General features: G+C 39.6%; 1 protein-coding gene across 1 annotated transcript in view; it reads left to right on the forward strand.

Annotated features, from left to right (window-relative positions):
* LOC127579936 (long-chain-fatty-acid--CoA ligase ACSBG2-like) overlaps positions 1-14,994 on the forward strand; it is a 62,272-nt gene extending 47,278 nt beyond the window's left edge. The window contains exons 12-14 of the mRNA XM_052033007.1: positions 3,558-3,697; positions 8,860-9,106; positions 11,532-14,994. Of these exons, the coding sequence (XP_051888967.1) occupies positions 3,558-3,697; positions 8,860-9,106; positions 11,532-11,629 (485 nt within the window). The 3' untranslated portion in view covers positions 11,630-14,994. The remainder of the gene's footprint in view (positions 1-3,557; positions 3,698-8,859; positions 9,107-11,531) is intronic.
* Positions 14,995-19,361: the final 4,367 nt, after the last annotated feature.

Genomic DNA, 19,361 nt, shown 5'->3' on the forward strand with positions numbered 1-19,361 from the left:
TCACTATTTCTGAGGCAGGATGTTGTGTTAACAGCCACTTTAATAGTCTCAGAACCACCAATGATTGATCTTCTACCCAAGGGCACTTTTCAGATGTAGTCACTGAAAAGTTATCACCCTTTGGAACCCTTGCCGGCCATTTCGCTCCCCCGCCCCCATCCCAACCCAACTGAGTTCCTCCCAGTTTAGTTCCTGTACCATGCTAGCTGGATTTAGCTAACCTGATATGGAGTTGATATTGAACTGAAAACATTCCTAGACTGGTACCACTTCTTACTGAATAGACCTGCTAAGCCACCAGGAGGATCAAAGAATAACTCATCCTGGGATGTGTCTCTTATCTGTTCAAATAAATTGGTGCTAAATAACCTTGTATTGAGGATTTCAAGAGCTTTCTTGGTTAGAGAATTCCAAAGATTCATTACCACCTGGTTGAGGAAATCTCATCTCTATCTGGAATGGCTGACCGTTCAGTTTGTGACTGTGTCCCATGGTTCTCCATGTCTCAGTAAGGGGGATCATCATTCCTCCATCTATGTTGTCAATTGTATACATTTCAATGAGATCACCTCTCATTCTTTTAAACTCAAACAAGTTTAGGTCCAGTCTGCCTAATCTCTCCTCCTAGCCCAATCCCCACTTTCCAGGAATCAATCTGGTGAATTTTCATTGCTTTGTTGCAGCTATATTCTTACTTGGGTTTGGAAACCAGAAGATTACAAAATATTCTAGGCGTGCTCTCATCAGGGTCCTATATAATATGAGTAAGACATTTTTACTTCCACTAGAAGCCTATTGCAATAAAAGCCAAACTACCATTGGCTTTCCTAAGTCCTTGCTGTAACTGCATGTTAACTTTCAGTGATTTGTGTACAGGACACTTGGTTCACTCTGAAAACTAAAACCTTTCAATTTCACAACTTTAATAGAAGAGTATTTTTTTAATTCTTCTACCAAAGTAGGTGCCCTCACAGTTATCGGCATTATATATTGCCTGTCATATCCTCATTTATTCACTTAGCCTTTTGTATCCCTCTACCCATCTCAACATCTTCACTACCCACACTGCCATCCAGCTTTCTATCCTCCTTGAACTTGCATATGTTACACTCGGTCTCCTCATTCAAATTGCAGAGGCAAAATATGATCATTTGGGATACCTTGCAGGCTGCAGCTTCCTAACCTGAAAATTTATTCCTACACTTTGTCGTCTTTCTGTTAACCAATATGCAGTCCACAATGCTATATTACCCCCAAAAGTGAATGCTCTAATTTTGTTTAATAACCTCATCAAAAGTCTTTTGAAAGTCTAAATAAACAACCTCCATTAATTACCACTTACGATTTTCTGTCGGTTACAATCTGAAAACAAAATCTCTTCATAGATTCGTCAAACATTATTTTCTTCTCATAAGTTCATGTTGATGTTATCCAGTCCTATTATTTTCCCAGTGCCTTGATACCACTTCCTCAATAATAAATTCCAGCAATTGTTTACCACTATCAGATTAACTGGTAGGTTGTTCTGTTTTCTCTCTGCCTCCTTTCTTAATTTTGCAACAAGTGCATCCATTATCTCAATATCTCGATCACCATCCATTTCAAAACATTGGGATGCATGTTACCCAGGCCTGGAGAATTATTGGTATTTAGTCCCTTTTAATTGCTCCAAAAATTGCTTTCAGCTTCTCCTTTACTCCACACCATTGTATTCTACTACTTCCTTGAGGTTTTTATCTTTCATGAAAACAGAGACAAAAGGTTTGTTTGTCTGCTACTTCCTTCCTCCCTTGTATAATGTCTCCTGTCTCAGTCTGAGATGGACCCCAAATTAACATGTTATGGCTCACCATCACGTTATACCCCATTTCCTTGTCTGTAGGAGTATGCTCGTATATGTATGAATACACACACACACACACACACACACACACACAGAGTCATGAACCAGCAACAAAAGAAACACACTGAGCATGATTCAGTGTTAAAAACTATTTTACTAATTACTACTTATGAGAATACATAAAATAAAAGTAAAAATGTTAGTATGTTAGAATTCAAAAATGTTAAACCTCGAATGTTAACCCTAAAACTAAACTCTTCGTGTGTGTGTGGTAAATGCCAAAACTCCCAGTTCCGGAATGGTTCTTAAAGTTCAGTTCCGCAAGCCATAAGGTGAAACATGAGCAAGGGCTTCTTCAAACACCACCGTTGTCTGAAGATAAGACGTAGATGTAGAGAACATAGAGAGAGTAAATACGAAATCCAAATGTTCCACGATGAAACCCCAGCGACACTTCAGTGTTTACTCAGTAGTGACTTCCTCACCCTGAAAAGCATCCGAATTGTGGTCGTCCACACACAAATACCTGTTTCCTTTTACAGGTCAGCAACAAAGTGAACTCCACCGGATTACTTCCAACTTCCATACATGGATTTCAGTGGCAAACACAGTTATTGTTTCTCATCCATCGATAGAGAAAACAAGCAGGCTGGTGTCTCTCTCCCTTCTCTCTCTCTCTCTCCTTCTAACTTCTTCAACAACGTCATTACGTCCTTTATCTTCTATTGACGTAAGCACGCCCCACACACATACACACACACTCTCTATCTTAAAGGGACTTTCACTGAGTCCGTAACACACACACACACACACACACACACACACACACACACACACACACACACACACACACACACACACACACACACACACACACACACACACACACACCCCTTGTGTCCAAAGATCTTTAGAAAGATGGGTTGTCCTGGGCTGTTTTCAATTCTGTATATTTTATGGCTGAGAATAGCAACAAAAGTGACACCACAGGTCTAGTCTCTATTCCACCTCTCCATATCAAATAACATCAGGAACATGTAAGCATTGACATCCCAGCTTTTAATTCTGTGATATAAGGCTCTACACAAATGACCAAATACATGGCCACTGGACTTAAATAAAAGTGAAATCGTACATATAGTGGAAATCAAAATAAAAATTGGAAGAACTGCAACCACACAAGTTGCAGCCTTGGTAGAATGATTATGTTATCAGGCACATAACCTTCTTCAGAATATTATTCAATTTAAAATCAACTAAAATCAATTGTAGTTTAACAGTTAAATAATTTGTATGTATAATAATGAGAACATTGATGTAGCAAATTGTGTTAACCAACTGATTGCTAACACCATTCTGTAGCATAATTGGATGATCTATGGTTGGTTTGATCCAGCTAATGGATACGAATACTTCTGAGTTTGTTTTATTATTTCTAAGAGGTGGCAGAAGTTTACCAATTATTGTCATTTATGACCACTACAAAGCAGTACCATTAATTTGGGTTGTGATGAAAGTTCATTGATCTGAAAATTAACCTTGTTTCTTCCTCTGCAGATGCTGCCTTATCTGCTGAGTATTTTCAGCATTGTTTTTACTTCAGGTTTCCAGTATCTGTAGTATTTTAACTATTGGTGATACTAATTGAACATACATTATACTATTATAAAAGTCAAATAATCAATTGTATTGTCTATCTTGGTTTTTATCCCAGAGTTGATAATCACTGCTGGAGGAGAGAATATAGCTCCTGTCCCCATTGAGGAGGCTGTTAAAAGCAGACTACCACTGATTAGTAATGCCATGTTAATTGGTGATAAAAGGAAATTCCTCTCCATGCTTCTCACTTTGAAGGTAAGTGTAATACACAAAATCCAACGTGAACTTTCACTCTCATCTGCTGAGTCTTTCAACACTTCTTAAAGTTCATTTTGGACACAATATAATAAGGTCCTTCCCAACAAGAATGTCATTAAATAATGGATTGAAAGCTGAATGCTTTCAATTTGCAGTTGCTCTTGAGAAACAAAGGACTACAGATGCTGAAATCTAGATGAAAAACACGATGATGCTGGAGGAAGTGCCTGGCCCGCTGAGTTCCTCCAGCACCATCGTGTTTTTCATGCAGTTGCTCTTTCTGTCCATCTTCAGAATTTGGGAAAAATTGTCCAGAGGGAAGATTATCATGAATAATATTTGATGCTGAAATGGTCCCTGGGTTTTTGGCTCAGCACTTTGGATCTGCTTGGGTTGCTGGATCACTGCAATATGAATGTACATTAGTTTCTTGTACAATAAAAGAATAAAATTGTAGACATTTGGTCTTTTAAAAGGCCAGGAATCTTCAGACCTTCCTCAGAGAAATAAAACTGGAACAATTTTTGTATTTTGATTTGTTAACATATCAAAAGATGAGAACTATTTGTGAGCTTTTGTTTCATAGAAGTAAAATACTGCAGATGTTGGAAATCTTAAATAAAACAGAAAATTATGGAAGTACTCTGGTCAGCAGCATATGGGAAATAAAAGATTTGTCCTCAATTTATATACAAACACACCCAAGTTAGGGGATCTTCTAAGAATGGACTGCCAGCATTAAGAGAATATTAAATAAAAACACACAATGCTGGGGCTACTCAGCAAAGGTCAGGTGGCATGTATGGAAACAGAAACCATTAACTTTTCAAGTCGATGACCCTTCCTCAGAATGGTTCTGATGAAATGTTATTGACCAGAAATGGGACAGGTGGTACAGGCTCCCCAGCAGTGATTATCAACTCTGAAATTAAAAACCAGGATAAACAATACAATTAATTACTCAACAAAGAAGTGGTTATAAAGGCTCAATAAGAATCACCATTAAATAATCCGAAGTCAAAGTGCTGCAAATGCTGGAAATATGAAATCAAAGCAGAATGCTGGAAATACTCAGCAGGTCATGCAGCATCTGCCGAAGGAGAAACAGGGTTAATTTTCAGCATTTTGATTAAAAGAATATTCCTTTACTTTGCAAGCATAAATTTTCCATCCCTCAAGTCTTCAAGAATGATGCCCAACTGTGTCTTTTTTGCAGTGCCCAGCAGAGCCAGATTAAAATCAACATTTACTTAATTTCTTTAAAGACATCTGGGAAGTCAATCCCATTCATGTAGATTGGATTAAAAAAATATTTGGCATTTGAGCTTAAAGTGATCTACATTTTGACTCTTATCAAGTTGAATTAATTGTCCTCAAGTAACTTTTACTTTTCAATAGGGAGCATGTCAGCTGATTTATACATTTTAAGAATCTTGAAAATAGCAAGATCTCACAGCTGCAGGGATCTGGGTTTGATCTTGACTTTGGGTTCTGTCTGTGTGAAGTTTCTGTGACTGCGTGGGTTACCTTCAGTTTCTTTCCATGTTCCAAAGAGGTGCAGATAGGTTAATTGACTATTTTAATTTGCCCCTTAGTGTGCATTAATTGCAAAAAGAATTAAACAAAAACAGGAATTAATAGGCATGTGTGAGAGACAATAGTGTATAGGGGGATAAGGAGAGAGGGAATGGAGCTATTGGAATTCCTCCCTAGAAACTAGTGTCCTTATAATAACTTGCTATGAAGTTAAGATTTAAAAAAAACTTGAATCAATTGCCTCTACTAGTTAGCAAACCATTTATTCAGCCCCATCATAAACTTTGCTGGAACTAATGAAATCCCAGCTTCAGACTTTTCAGCATCAGTTTCTATGCTGAAGGACTCATTTCAGTCAGAGATGAGCCACATGTTGCTGGCTGATCTTCAGTGTATGCATCTTTTCATGTGTATTTTGTTGAAGCGTTAGCAAAAATTACTTTTTTCAATCATAGCAAGACAGGAGTAGGGAATTGGTTTCCCTCTGATCCGCAGTGTATTGATGATGCTTATTGGCTTTTGGAATTCCCAAGGACCGTCACCTTCATTAGGTTGACAGATTTACTGACACTGTATTTTTCTCATATCACCTAGTACAATATTTTGGCATCAAACTTTACTGTAGTCCATTATTTATTGTGATTTAGTCCCTTTTGATGACTTCTGAACTTCTTCATCAACATCTCCTGTGCACACAACCTCTTCTGCCTCAATGGATAAAGGCAGCATATGCAAGAGAACATCACCACTTCCCAAAGTCACACACCAAATTGATTTGGAAAGGTATCACCGAAACCTCATTGAGTTGTTGTTATAGAACTTGGTCCCAACACAATGCAGTGGTCCAGCAAGGTAGCTCAGCCTTAGAGTTAGAGACGGACTGTAAATGCTGACCTTGCCAATGATACCCACATCTCATAATTCCAACTTACTTTATATATAAAAACATTTTGTCTCATTTGCCCCATCATGTCTAAATATGGAATGAAGGTGTACAGAATGTTTGTGGGATCCCTCAATGGGATATGAACTTGGCTACCAGTGTTTTTCCCCTTGTCACTATTTGAAACCTTTTGATAAATGGGCTTAGCCAGGAAGAGATATAGTGGAACTTTTCAGAATAAAGGTTTAACAGCATTCAAGGATGAGTGTTGGAGATGAGGGCTTTCCTCCCTTTTCTGAATGGGCTGATTCCTATTTGGGTAAAGTTCCTTAACAGAAGGCCATTAGTACCTTGCTCGAAGTGAAACGAACTTGTATTTATCTAGTAACTAATGCATTTATCGTAAACATTGCAGAGCATTTCACATTTCATAAAGAAACTTCACTGAATTAAATGTTGGTCATTGTATGGGTTCATGAAACACAGTTAGTAAATGTGCAGGTATAGCAAACAACCAGGAAGGCAAATGTCATGTGGCTTGTGTTGCAAGGGCATCAGAGAACAAGTTCGGAGAACAAATTCAGAGACCAAGAATGTCTTGGTTTAATTGTACAGGGCTTTGGTTAGATCTCCCTGGAACACTGCATTTTCAGTCTCAATACCTAGGGAAGGATATGTTTGCATTGGGGTTGGTGTGGCTTTTATTTATTCAGCTAATTTCTTAGATGAGGACAGATATGGATTGGGCTGCAGTTGTAGGAGTTTAGAAGAATGGGAGGTGACCTGGGAGAGTTGCACAATAGTGACAGGATGAAGATTGGAGAATGTTACCTCACCGAAGAATCTAGAAGCAGGTGGCATAGTCAGAGGAGTCAGATATTTAGGACTGAAATGAAATTTCTTCACAGAGCAAGGACTTACTCTGGGGCACAACTGACATGGAGCAACTGTTGGCTTGGCCCATTGAACACTCCTAAGGAAGACCCTGATAGCCAAAGCGTTGTGTATAGCGGTATGTCTCACCACTGTGAGTCAGACATTGTGCATTGGTTGGAGTTAGGTTAAGTTGGGGCAGGGATGGTCCCGAGTGTGTGTGTGTGTGTGTGTGTGTGTGTGGGGTTGGAGTGGTGGTGAGAGGAAGGTGGTGGTGTGGGAGGTTGGTAACAGATGATTGGGGTTGGGGAGGTTGTTGCTGAGAATATTAGCAGCGAGGTGGTGGGTCTTGTGATTAATGAAGGAAAGTTTATTATTATTAAAAAAAAATAAAGACACCAACCTGGAGGGGGATGGATGGGTGATAGCAGCTCAGGAGTGATGGAGCTCATTAGTTCATTTTGAAGTGGGTCTCTACTCTTCAGTTAAGACAAGCTTCTGTGTGTTCAAAGAGGCAAGGGCAAGAAGTTTGGGTTAACGTGCATAGTAGGATTTTGCAAAAGTGACATTAAATGAACATTTTGTGCTGTTGGAACCTGTGCATAGCCAATAGCCTTTATATTTTGGTTTATTGTCTTGTGTGCCAACCTGAAATGGGTACTCTAAGCACAAGAGACCAGGTACCCCTTCTGCAGGTTTTGCAGTTTTCCACCCTGGGTGGTTGTGGATATCAGTTTGAGAGTAAATTTAAGACAGAGCAATAGATTTTTGGACATGAAAGCTATTGAGTGCTATGGTGAGTGGACTTGAGTACAAGACAACCAGGATCTTATTTAATTGCACAGCTGGCGTGTAGGCCCTTTTGGGCGATCCCCACTTCGGTTTCTTATGATATATGATATTAAGTAGCCAGGAGTTTTTTTGGGAAAGAAATATTTCAGTCACACATCCACTTAATTTGTAAAAATACCCACATTTTACTGGATTTTTTATTTTCTCTCAGCCATCCCATGAACAATGCCACAGCAGTAGTTTTGCATATTTTGGTGAATGGTTGCTGTAACAGGCTCATTATAACATGCTTCATGTGATGTTTCAATGACAGTCTTAATCATAAGCATTATCTGTAAAGCAGACACTTGTTACAGATAGGACTACAACAAGCAAACAAAGTGTTTCAATTGATAAGTCCTTTGCTAAAGCTGAACATGAGGATGGTTTGAGTATTTCAGCTGGTAAACCATAATTTGTAGAGACTGATGGAATAAAATAGGAATAATGCAGCATTATCAATAATAGTTTCCTCAATCTGAATTTAACTCATAGTCCTGGGCTTTATTATCCGGTGCTATTGACTCTTGGTATGGAACTAAAGAGTAGCTGTAGGAACACAGTGGGTCAGACAGCATCTGTGGGGGGGGGGGGGGGGAATGGATAGTCGATGTTTTGGGTCGGGTCATCTGATAAGGATCTTGACCTGAAACGTTGACTGTCCATTGCCCTCTGCAGCTGCTGCCTGACTTGCTGAGTTCCTCCAGCAGCTTGTTTTTAGCTTCAGGTTCCACCATCTGCCGTCTCTCGTGTCTCTCTAAGGAGTAACTGTGGTAGCGAACAAGAAAGGGACAGTTGTTTGTATTTGTTCTATTGAAATGCAAGAATGTGTATGATTGGAAGAGACCAGCCCTAGTGTTAATTCTTTATTTATTTAAATATGCTCTGGATAGAAAATAAAATTTTTAGCAAATGGGTGAATGGAGTATCATAGGCAATTAAAATAATGGATAAACGTAAGCCATTGGTGCCTTATTCTTCTAATTTCCATTAATTTTTGTAGCTGCTTTTGTTTTACTTTTTCTCCTTCCACCAGTGTAATGTAGATAATGAAACAGGAGCCCCACTGGACGAGTTGGCTCCAGCAACTATTGATTTCTGCCGCAAACATGGGTGTGCAGTTACCCGTATGAGTGAATTTGTGGAGAAACAAGATCCTATGATTGAAAAAGCTATCCAGGATGCTATTGATGCAGTGAATAAAAAAGCCACATCAAATGCTCAGAAAATCCAGAAGTGGATAATTTTGGCAAGAGACTTCTCAGGTTTTGGAGGAGAATTGGGTAAGATGATTGCTGAGCTTATATTGCTTATTTTAAAACAAATACAAGATCAGATGTCCAGCCTGAGAAGTGACTAGACACATTATTATAGTTTATGCGATATGGGAATATGCAGTGGGCTTTCTTTGGAAAATGTGGCTATTGTCCATTGTTCCCATTGTGGTGGTAGGTAATGAATTCTTGGATTTTTACCCAGTGCTGATGGAAAAACAACAGTGTGTCCAACTTGGGCTGACGTGACTTGGACGTCAAACTAAGGGGGTATACTTGCGAGAAGGCTGCTCTTGAACTTCTGTGTTAAAGTCACAGGAGGTTGCTAGGTAACATGATGCCAAGGGTTGTTGTTGCAACAGAGTTGCGAGGGCAATGTAAATTTGATGAAATCTCTTTTTGATTCAATGTGATTCACCTGTCCCTCCCTCCCAATAACAACAGTGGGGAATAAAATTAAAGCCTTGATATTTTTATCTGTTTTAAATAGCATTGAAAAATTATTCTTTATATATGCGAATCTACCCATGTGAAATAGCCTGTCTGTTTCATTAAATGTTTTGCCTGAATTGTGGTAGCTATTACACAGGAGACCAATCAACTTTGAATGTGTCAGCCCTTTGAAAAGGCCATTCGTTTAGCTGTACCCCAGTACGCTCTTGCGCTCTCTCCAACAAAGGTCTGCAGATCCTGATTACTGAATCTGCTGTTACCATCTCTTCAGCCAGAAAATTGCAACAACTTGCTTATATGATGTTATGTGCCTGTGATGCTGCCACAAGCTAAGTTTTTCATTGCACTTGTGCATATATGTACTTATGCATATGACAATGAACTCCACTTTGATTTTGTGCATTCTGTGATCTGATAACCTCGCATGCTCTCTCCCTCCCACTTCAATACTTCAAGCTACTCTTAAAGACTCTATGTTGGTCACTGAGATGAAATGTTTTTCATTATTTACTATCTCGAGCGTTTGCATTAAATGTTACCCTAGATTCTTCTCCAACTTGATCCTACTTTAATTTCAGTAAATCTAAATTGCAGCCTGCCCACTGTTCCAGTTTCTTTTTCATGATGTGCCCAAAGGGGAGAAACTGAAATGTTGAAAGCAAAATAAAGGAGCAGCAGCATGCAAGAAATGTTGAAAAAACTTAAATTCTAAACTAGAAATGTTTAAACTTAAATTTCTATTCATGATGAGACAGAAATATCTGAACATTTGAAAGTGGTTTGAACACCAAGGATGGCAAATGTCAATTGACTTTAAATCATTGCCAGGATAGTATGTTCAGTTTCTTGTAATTTTTCTTTCATCAGTTCCGTGGGGGTGAAATGCTGAAATGTTGCTGTCATTCCTGAACTGTTGTAAAGTTTCCACTATCCTAGATCTATTTGTTCCAAAGCCAGTTCCCTTCTTAACTCTATGCTGTTATCTTAAAACTGTGGAATAGTCTTCCTCCAATTTTCCCTTTTTTTTCAAAATAAGAAATTCAATAACAGGATGGGGATGTTGCTGGTAATGTCCATTTCTAATTGTCTCTGAACTGAGGAGGCAGTTAGAGTCATCCACTTTGATGGAATGGGCCATCCTCTGACATTTCAGCATTAGTGAGCCAGGTGGTTTGACAGTCTGGTAGTTTCATTGTTGTTACTGAGATTTATTTAATTTAAATTCTCCAGCTGCCATGGTGAGATTTGAACTTACCTCTCTGAAGTGTTCTCTAAACTTAACCACTAACATTACTATACTCACTGATCTTTGTAATCTTTTGGCTTTTATTGAAATTAATGTTTTGTAATAACCAAACAGTGATTCTTCAAGATTTCTTAAAAAGTATTAGAAAGTGTGAGGCCATCACTGCAACACTTACATTATCTGTAGAAAATAAAGTTTGAGCCTTCTGTCACTCTCAGCCATTTTATGATGCCATAGATGGGAAAATAAAAGAAACTTGGAATGATGTCACTAAAATGTCTAAAACTGCACAAATGTAATGAATTATCTTTCATCTACACATACTGCAAAAGAAAGCTTGAAGTGTAAATGATCGTGTTTTCGAGCACTGTTCAGAGAGCCTGACAGTTTTAGATTAATTGTATTTTGTCACAATACTTTTTTGAAATATCAATGGTAATGGATTTTGAGTGTCACTTTTATGCTGAAAAGGAGTGTGCAAGGGGCTTTGCATACACCATTCTAGTTATAGGGAATCTGCCAATAAAAACAGATTTGAATAAATTAGGTAAAGGAGCAGATCCTCTATAGCAATTGAGTTTGTGTATTGCACAGTGGGGGCCTGACAATGTAGATTGACCTCTGATAGATGTTAAATGCAGGAACGGTTTTGTACATGACAGCTCAGACAAAGGTCTTTGAATTATTTGCTCTTTCAGGTGTGGAATTTTTACATTGTTCTGGTTGTATTCACAGGTCCAACACTGAAAGTGAAAAGGGGTGTTGTGGCGAGAATGTACAAAGAAGAGATTGATGCTTTTTATATTAACTCAGGATTTTCTGCTGGTGATTAGAGTATAAAAAAAATCCTGCTGTTTAAAAATATTAAAGTCCGGCAGGTCGTGTAACATTAAATTCAAGTATAAAGTTTTCTATCTTCAAGAAATTGTGATTAATTCCACTGTTTATATAATAATCTTACTTGGGTATATGATGTAATTTGATAATGGTTTATTGTAATTTTGTATTTGTTTTGTTTATAATCAATTGCTTCCTGCTTTTAATGAGAATAAAACTGACTTGCTAAATTTAAATGATGTAAACAGTGCAATCTGTATGTACTGTAAACAGTGCAATCTGTATGTACTGAAAACAGTTCTGTTTGGCAGTATAGGTACTTGACATGAAAAACTCTATTAAGAATCTTTAAATCAAACAACCTAGAATAGTCAATACAAATATCTTCATTTTGGCTTATAATTGAATGAATACTCTGTCACTCCAGATATCCTAAGCATTTATCACTGGGGTATTTGGAAGTGAATCTTGAAACTGCTGATTCGAGCAATGGGACAAACTTATTGATTTGGGCACATCATTGATTCAGCTAGCTGAAGTTTGTGGTAAAAATGGAAAATATTAGAAATAGGTAGCAAGGCACTCAAGTCAGTCATACAGCAGGGATACAGGCCATTCAGCCCACCACTTTTATGCTGATTAGTGTGTAATCATATTTATTAATCCCATCCTCCAGCATTTGACCCATAGCCTTCTATACCTAGGTGATTTCAGTGCGTGTCTAGAGTCCTCTTAAGTGCTGTCAGGGACTCTGTTTCCACCACTCTCTCAGGTCATGCATTCTGGGTACTTGCCACTCTCTGGGTGAAAAAGGACCCCCCCCCCCCCCCCCCCCCCCGGCCCTCCTCAGAATCTATTATCCTTACTTTTATTCTCTTCTGATAAGGAGAAAAGTTTCCTCGTATGTACCAATCATGTCCTTTCTTAACATGCTCTGCTCCAAGGAGAACACACCCAGCCTCTCCAGTCTCTCCTCATAATTGAAATGCTCTATCCCAGACAACAACCGGGTGAATCTCCTCTGCACCCTCTCCAGTGCTTTTGCATCTTTCCTATAGTGTGGTGAGCAGATCAAGCCCAGTAGCCCATATGCTTTCTGAACCATGTTATCTATGCCAATGTCCCTCTCTTCCTCAATACACCCTAGGATCTTACCATTTATGGTGCATGCCTTAGCCTGATTAGTACTCCCAAAATGCATCATCTGACATTTATCAGGACTAGATTCCATCTGCCGTTCTCAGCCCATTTCACCAATACATTAATATTGCCCTGTATCTTAAGACCACCCTTCACAGTCAACAATCTTCATGTCATCTGTGAACTTACTGATCATTCCTCCTACATCCACATCATTCATGTAGTAACATTACTAGTCATAGGCATCCAACCGCAAAAAGAGCCCTTTACCATCACCTTCTGTCTCTAGTGCCAGATTTGGATCCAATTTGCCCAGGATCCCATGGGCCCAACCTTTTGAACCAGTCTCCCATGTGGGATCTTGTCAAAGGCCTTGCTGAAGTCCATGTAAACCGCATCTTCTGTTCCACCCTCACCAATACTGTGCAGCCTCCTAAAAGAGTTGAATCAGATTGGTCTGACCAGAGCTGCCCTTGACAAATCCATGCCGGCTATCTCTGATCAGTCCCTGCATTTCCAAGTGATCATTAATTCTGTCCCTCAGAAATTTTTCCAATGACTTTCACAGGTCTGTAAATCCCAGGCTGTTCCCCGATGCCCTTCTTGAAAAGGGGGACCATGTTTTGCTTCAAGTCATTAAGCAGAAGAAATTGTTTTTGGGCTGCAGTAGTGTGCAATAATATTTGTTCTAAAGTTTGAGTCACTGCCTACTTCTGAACAGAGACTTCTGTGTATTTCATAATTACACTACTTGGATTTGGCAGATTCAACATGGAGCAACATTGCCTGAGCTCAGAAAGGCTCTGGCACAAGGAGTTATGCTGTAGTAGGCATGGGATTTGAAGTTTCTACATAGTCAAATGGGACATTCTGGCAATTTTATTTTTGCAAAACAACTGTGCACATCTGTTACTAATCTGTCTGGAAGCCAGCAGAATTCAGTGGACGTGATGAATCTCGCAATGAAAGGCTGCTGAAGAACATGGAACACTACAGCTGAGTTCAGGCCCTTCAGCCCACAATGTTGTCCTGACATTTTATCCTGCTCTAATATCTATCTAACCCTTCCCTCCCACTTCTCTATCATTCATGTGGCTATCTAAGAGTCTCTTAAATGTCCCTAATGTAATCTGCCCCCATAACCTCTGCTGGCATTGCGTCCCATGCACCCACCTCTCTCTGTGTAGGAAAAACTTACCCCTGACATCCCCTTTATATCTTCCTCCAATCACCTTAAAATTATGCCCCCTTGTGTTAGCCATTGTCGCCCTGGGAAAAGGTCTCTGACTGTCCACTGGATCTACGCCTCTTATCAGGCTGCCTCATTGCTGTAGCTGGCCAACATGGATCAGCAGGACACAATGCAGTTGGAGTGTCCTGCCCAAAAGAGTGCTTGAAGAACTTTGGCTTTCAAAAAAAACCCAGAATAACAGATGTGATAAATACTATTCTACCCTCAGTTCAGAACTCCAACAGTACCCTGTCGTTAGTTATAGTGAGCTTGGTCCTGGAGTCCATGCACTTGCAGATCCCTACTCCCTGTACTGTAAAAAAGACATATGCTGCTGTGACAGTGATCCCATTGTCCCGTGCCTTGGTGTGGGGTGAGCTACTGCGGCAATGGTCAGAAGCTGCCTGAGAGGGAGTCTGGCATGAGTGTGGGTCACTGCTCAGGATCAGCAGTGGCTGCTCCATGTTTTGACAGATCATCCAGCTGCTGTGATCTCTCAACATCTCCTACTGTCTGCCTAACATCAGCATTCACAGGAAGCCTCTGTCAATTGCAATGGTGGCTCACTAAACACCGAGCCATGTGGCAATGAGATCGCTTTAACCATTTCCCTGCTGCAGGAGCACCAGAAGAGTGAGCCCTCAACCAAGTTCCCAGCATAGCAGCAGGGAGGGCGAGGGTTCACATCAGGTTCCCAGCCCAACAATGATTAACTAAATCTCTCTCATGATAAAATGACCCTTCTTGGTGCCACTTCCAGTAGCAATCTTGTTCCTGGGAATGCATCACAAACACCAAGTAACGTATCAAGTAAAAATTCACCCTTATACTACATCCTCCATTCAGCTGCGAATTACATTTTTGATTTGTACTTATCATTTTTGTAAATTACAATTCTGGGTTGATGGAATAAAGCTGTAATTTGCATGTTATTCTTGTACATAATTGCTGTTAGAAGGTGGTAATCTGAACAGTTCATAATCATAACATCTATATCAATAAAATTTCTTAAAGCAATGAAAAGTTAGCCCTTCTATGTTTTTTGCTCGCATATCTGACATCAGCTAGGACAGCACTAGAGACAGTGGAACCAATTCAGCACCCTATGCAATAGAAACTACACAATGTAGCAACACCATGTTGATAAGGGTTAAGCACTAACACCCATAAATTATTCAGATCTTAATGTCAATCAATGCTAAATTCAACTTCAATATTCCAACCATATATAGGTGAAGCATTTATGGAGCTGCAGCATAGATAGACATGTCCTTACTGTTTTTGGTGAACTTCAGTTACCTGCATAGATGTTGAACGACTGACTGGTTGCTGGTCTGATTGAAGAACGATTTGCAGTTCAGTTGTTGGGAGGCCTGGCTTGACCACAAAACTTCTGCAATCCATTTGCTGCCTGACATGGGTGCAGTTGTCATTCTTGTTAAAGTCCAATCCGAAGGGGAGGTGGTGCAGAAAGGGCAAAGAGCAATACAAGGTGCTAGAAAAGGCAGGCAGGGAAGAGCTCTCACCATGATCCTATCCACTCAAGATCTGTAGGAAAGCACGTCCTCTGTTTGAGCACCAATACATTGTCTGCATTGCAGTAAGGACGTGTTCACTGAAATAACCTGATGCTTCAGCTATAACTTCAAACCTCAGCAAAAGAGCAAGGCTACTTTGCCAGTGACTATCAAACTTCCAAACTTCCGGAAAAATTGCAGATACATACTACATAATTACAATTTTGTAACTGTTAATTGTGTATAAATCTAAGTACATTTAATTTTCTGCTGTGCTGTTAGAATTCCAGGTTTGCTTATAGGGCAAGATCCCTTTGATTGCACCCATTACTTTGCAGGTGCCAAGATGTACCATAAACAGAAGAGATTCCTCTCCCTTAATGTTCAACTGGTGTGCAACCATACTCTGAAATACTCAATATCCTGGCAATATTCATACTGCCCTTTCCCCTGCAGTAGTCTGCTGGGCTCTCTGTATTTGAGCCACTGCAAAATCCAAGTGCACAATATGTTACGCTGTCACCCAAAATACAAGAAAGCAGACTGCCAATGCTCCCAAATAACAATTATATCGGAGCGTTTTGGAGGAATTCTGGAGCACTGAAGTGTGGGTTTTAAGATCTATGGTGCTTTGGTGCACAATCTCACCTTTGTGAGGTTTCATCCTTGCTGTATGGGATACTATCACTTTTCAGCCCCTTTCTGGCCACAATGCACATGACCATTATATCCAACCGCACTACCAATGAACTCTCTTCCAAATCCTGAGTGTTTGCTTGGCTGAAATGTCAAAATAAAAAACAGCACAAAAAAAAAATCAACATCCTGAACCAAATTCTTAAATCCAAGCCTGCCAAATACAAAACATCAATAACTGAAACCTGTATATTCCCTTTGTGTCTGTCTTCCCTTTGCCTTTTCCTGTTCTACTCTTATACATGGGTAACGCAGTCTGTTGCCTTTCAGTGAAGCAGACTGCGTTCACCAGCCAGAAAGATTGGTTCGATGAGTGGGAACAGCAAAAGTAAGGTAGAGACAGAGGTGGGTTCAAGGTTCCTTCTATCTTGAGAAGGCAGTACATTTATACCAAAATGGAGCCACATGCCATTGCACTAGCCAGCTGCTTGGCAATCCTAGTAATATGTTCGAGACTGTTATAACACCGTCAAAGCCAGTTTGATCTTTGGAATCCAAGACCATTACCAGCAATGAGTGGCGCTGTCCACTTACAAAATTGTGTATCTTTCCACCCCACCCCTGCAATCCACTGAGACTTGAAAAAGGGCTCTAATCCAAATTCTGGTTATGTTCTGCCACCTGTACTGATAATGCCATTTTTCATATTAGTATTTCTGAAGTATTTTTCCATTTCTTCACCTGAGCATTCTTCTCCCCATTGTTGACAGGGTGCTCAATCACTTCCTTTCTACTTCTCACAATACTAGACCACCTCAACTTCCAGCCTCCATTTAGAATGGTCATCTGCCATCATTTAGAGCACCTCCAGCCTGTTGTCAGCACCAAACAAGCTGCTGCTCCACTTTCTGATCGCATTCTGATAGGACCCATTCCCTCCATAACACTCCACTTCTCATTAATCACTAACAACAGCTTCCCTCCTCATTCAAGCATGTAGATGCAACACCCACACATTAGCCTCCCAGCCATACAGGCCCCAACCACTCCAGATGAAATCAGTAAAACTATACTTTCAACTTGGTATCCAGCACGGCTGCCCGTGATCTGGTCTGCTGTACACCAAGAACTGGGAAAGCAGATTGGGTGCTTATGTGAAGAATGTCTCTCTTTTGTCTACAAAAAAGATTACTGGTCACCTGTGATTTCATTCTCTGTCCCATTCCCATGCTATCCTTGAACTCTGTAGATGTAACTCTGCTACTCCCTGCACCATCTCCAGATTACTTTGCTTCTTGTCACATTATTACCTGCTATTGGCTTGGATCCCATTGCCCTCTCTCTCTCTCTCTCTCCTGGTCCATCACAAGCTGACCTTTTTGTTAATTCTTTCCCTTCCCTCTTTCTTTGCATCTTAAACCTTCTCTGTTTTCCCAGTTTTAATTGATGCGAAAAAGCTAACTTCGTTTCTCTCTCTCTCTCTCTCTACAGAGGCGGTCAGAGCTGCTGAACACTTACAGCACTTTAGATTTTAACTTATAAAAACCAACATTCGGTGCATTGTCCGCAATGAGTTGAATGGCCTTATGTTAATTGCAGATTGTGATCCCATGCCTTGTTTTAGAGGCTCTCCAGTTTTATCCCTGTTGTCACTTGCTATCCACTAGCACCAATACCTCTCCATCCTTCCCCAATCTTTGTCTATTAATTAATTAGATAAGGTATAGAAATAAAACAGAAAATGCTGAGAATGCTCAGCTAATCAGGCAACATATGTGGAAAGAGAAAAACAGATTAAAAATTTCAGGCTGATACATACAGACTAGGCGCAGAAGTAAAGGCATTTGACCAATCAATGGCCGAACTAAATGTAACTTCAAATTCATCTTTCCACCTACCCATGATAAACATTTACCCTGTTGGTCATCAAGAATTTATCTAGCTCTGTTTTAAAACAAAACATTTAAAGCCTCTGCTTCCACCACCCTAAGGAAAAATGTTCCAAAAACACATAGTCCTCAGAGTAGAAATATCACCTCATTTGTCATAAATGGGAGACCCTTTAACCTTAAAACCCTGGGGTTCTGAAACCTTTAGAACCCCTAAGTTCTAAATTCTCCCACTAGAAGAAAGATACAATAAACATTAATATGGTTAACTTTCCTAATTACTTGTTGTATCTAAATACTAGGCTTTTGCAGATCATGCACTAGGACACCCAGATCCTTCTATATCTCAGAGCTCTGTAAACTCTATTTAGATAATATGCTTCTTTATTCTTATCCTGTTAAAACAGCTAATTTCACATTTTCCCATATAATACTCCATTTGCTGGATCTTTGCCCACTCACTTAATACCTTTGCATTATCAGCAAATTTAGCAACCATACCTTTGGTGCCTTCATCCAACTGATTTATACAAATTGTAGTCAGTTGCAGCTCCCACCACAAGCCCACCGCTCATTTCATCTTGCCAGCCAGAAAAGACCCATTTATGCTTACACTGTGACTCCAGTTAACAAGTAATCTTCTATCCACACCAATATGTTGCCACCTATACCATAAACTTTTACATTCCACAATAATCTTTAATATGGTATTTCATCAAATGCCTTTTAGAAATCTAAGTACAGTGCATCCATTGGTTTCCCCTTCATCTACAGCATATTACTTCTTCAAAGAACTGCAATGAATTAGGCAAACAAAATTTCCCTTTCACAGACTGTGTTGATTTTCCCAGATTCCTTGGGTTTTTCTAAGTACCCTGATGTAACATCTTTAATAATTGCTTTAACATTTTTCCTATGACAGATTTTAAGCTAACTGGCCTGTAGTTTCTTGCTTTCTCTCTCCCATTCTTGAATAAAGGAGTTACATTTGCTATTTTCCAATCTAGTAGAACCTTCCCCAATCTAGAAAAAATTGTAAGGTTAAAACCAATGCTTCAAATACTTTATTAGCCTTTTAATACACACATACTTGGCAGCTTTTTTTAGTTAACCATGAATGGAAATCTTCTTTCTCATCAGCATGTATCTATTCTGTGGTTTCTAAAAGATCCTTTGAAACGGTGGGCAGTGTACCAATCCCTTAACCCAAGGTGCCAGTTCACTTTAGCTGCTTCATTTTTCCCTGCCCTCATGATTGTTCTTACTCAAGTTTAAAATACTAGTCTTCGGCTACAGAATTGCAGAGTAATACAGC

This window comes from Pristis pectinata, chromosome 2 (genome assembly GCF_009764475.1).
Source record: "Pristis pectinata isolate sPriPec2 chromosome 2, sPriPec2.1.pri, whole genome shotgun sequence".
NCBI lineage: Eukaryota > Metazoa > Chordata > Chondrichthyes > Rhinopristiformes > Pristidae > Pristis > Pristis pectinata.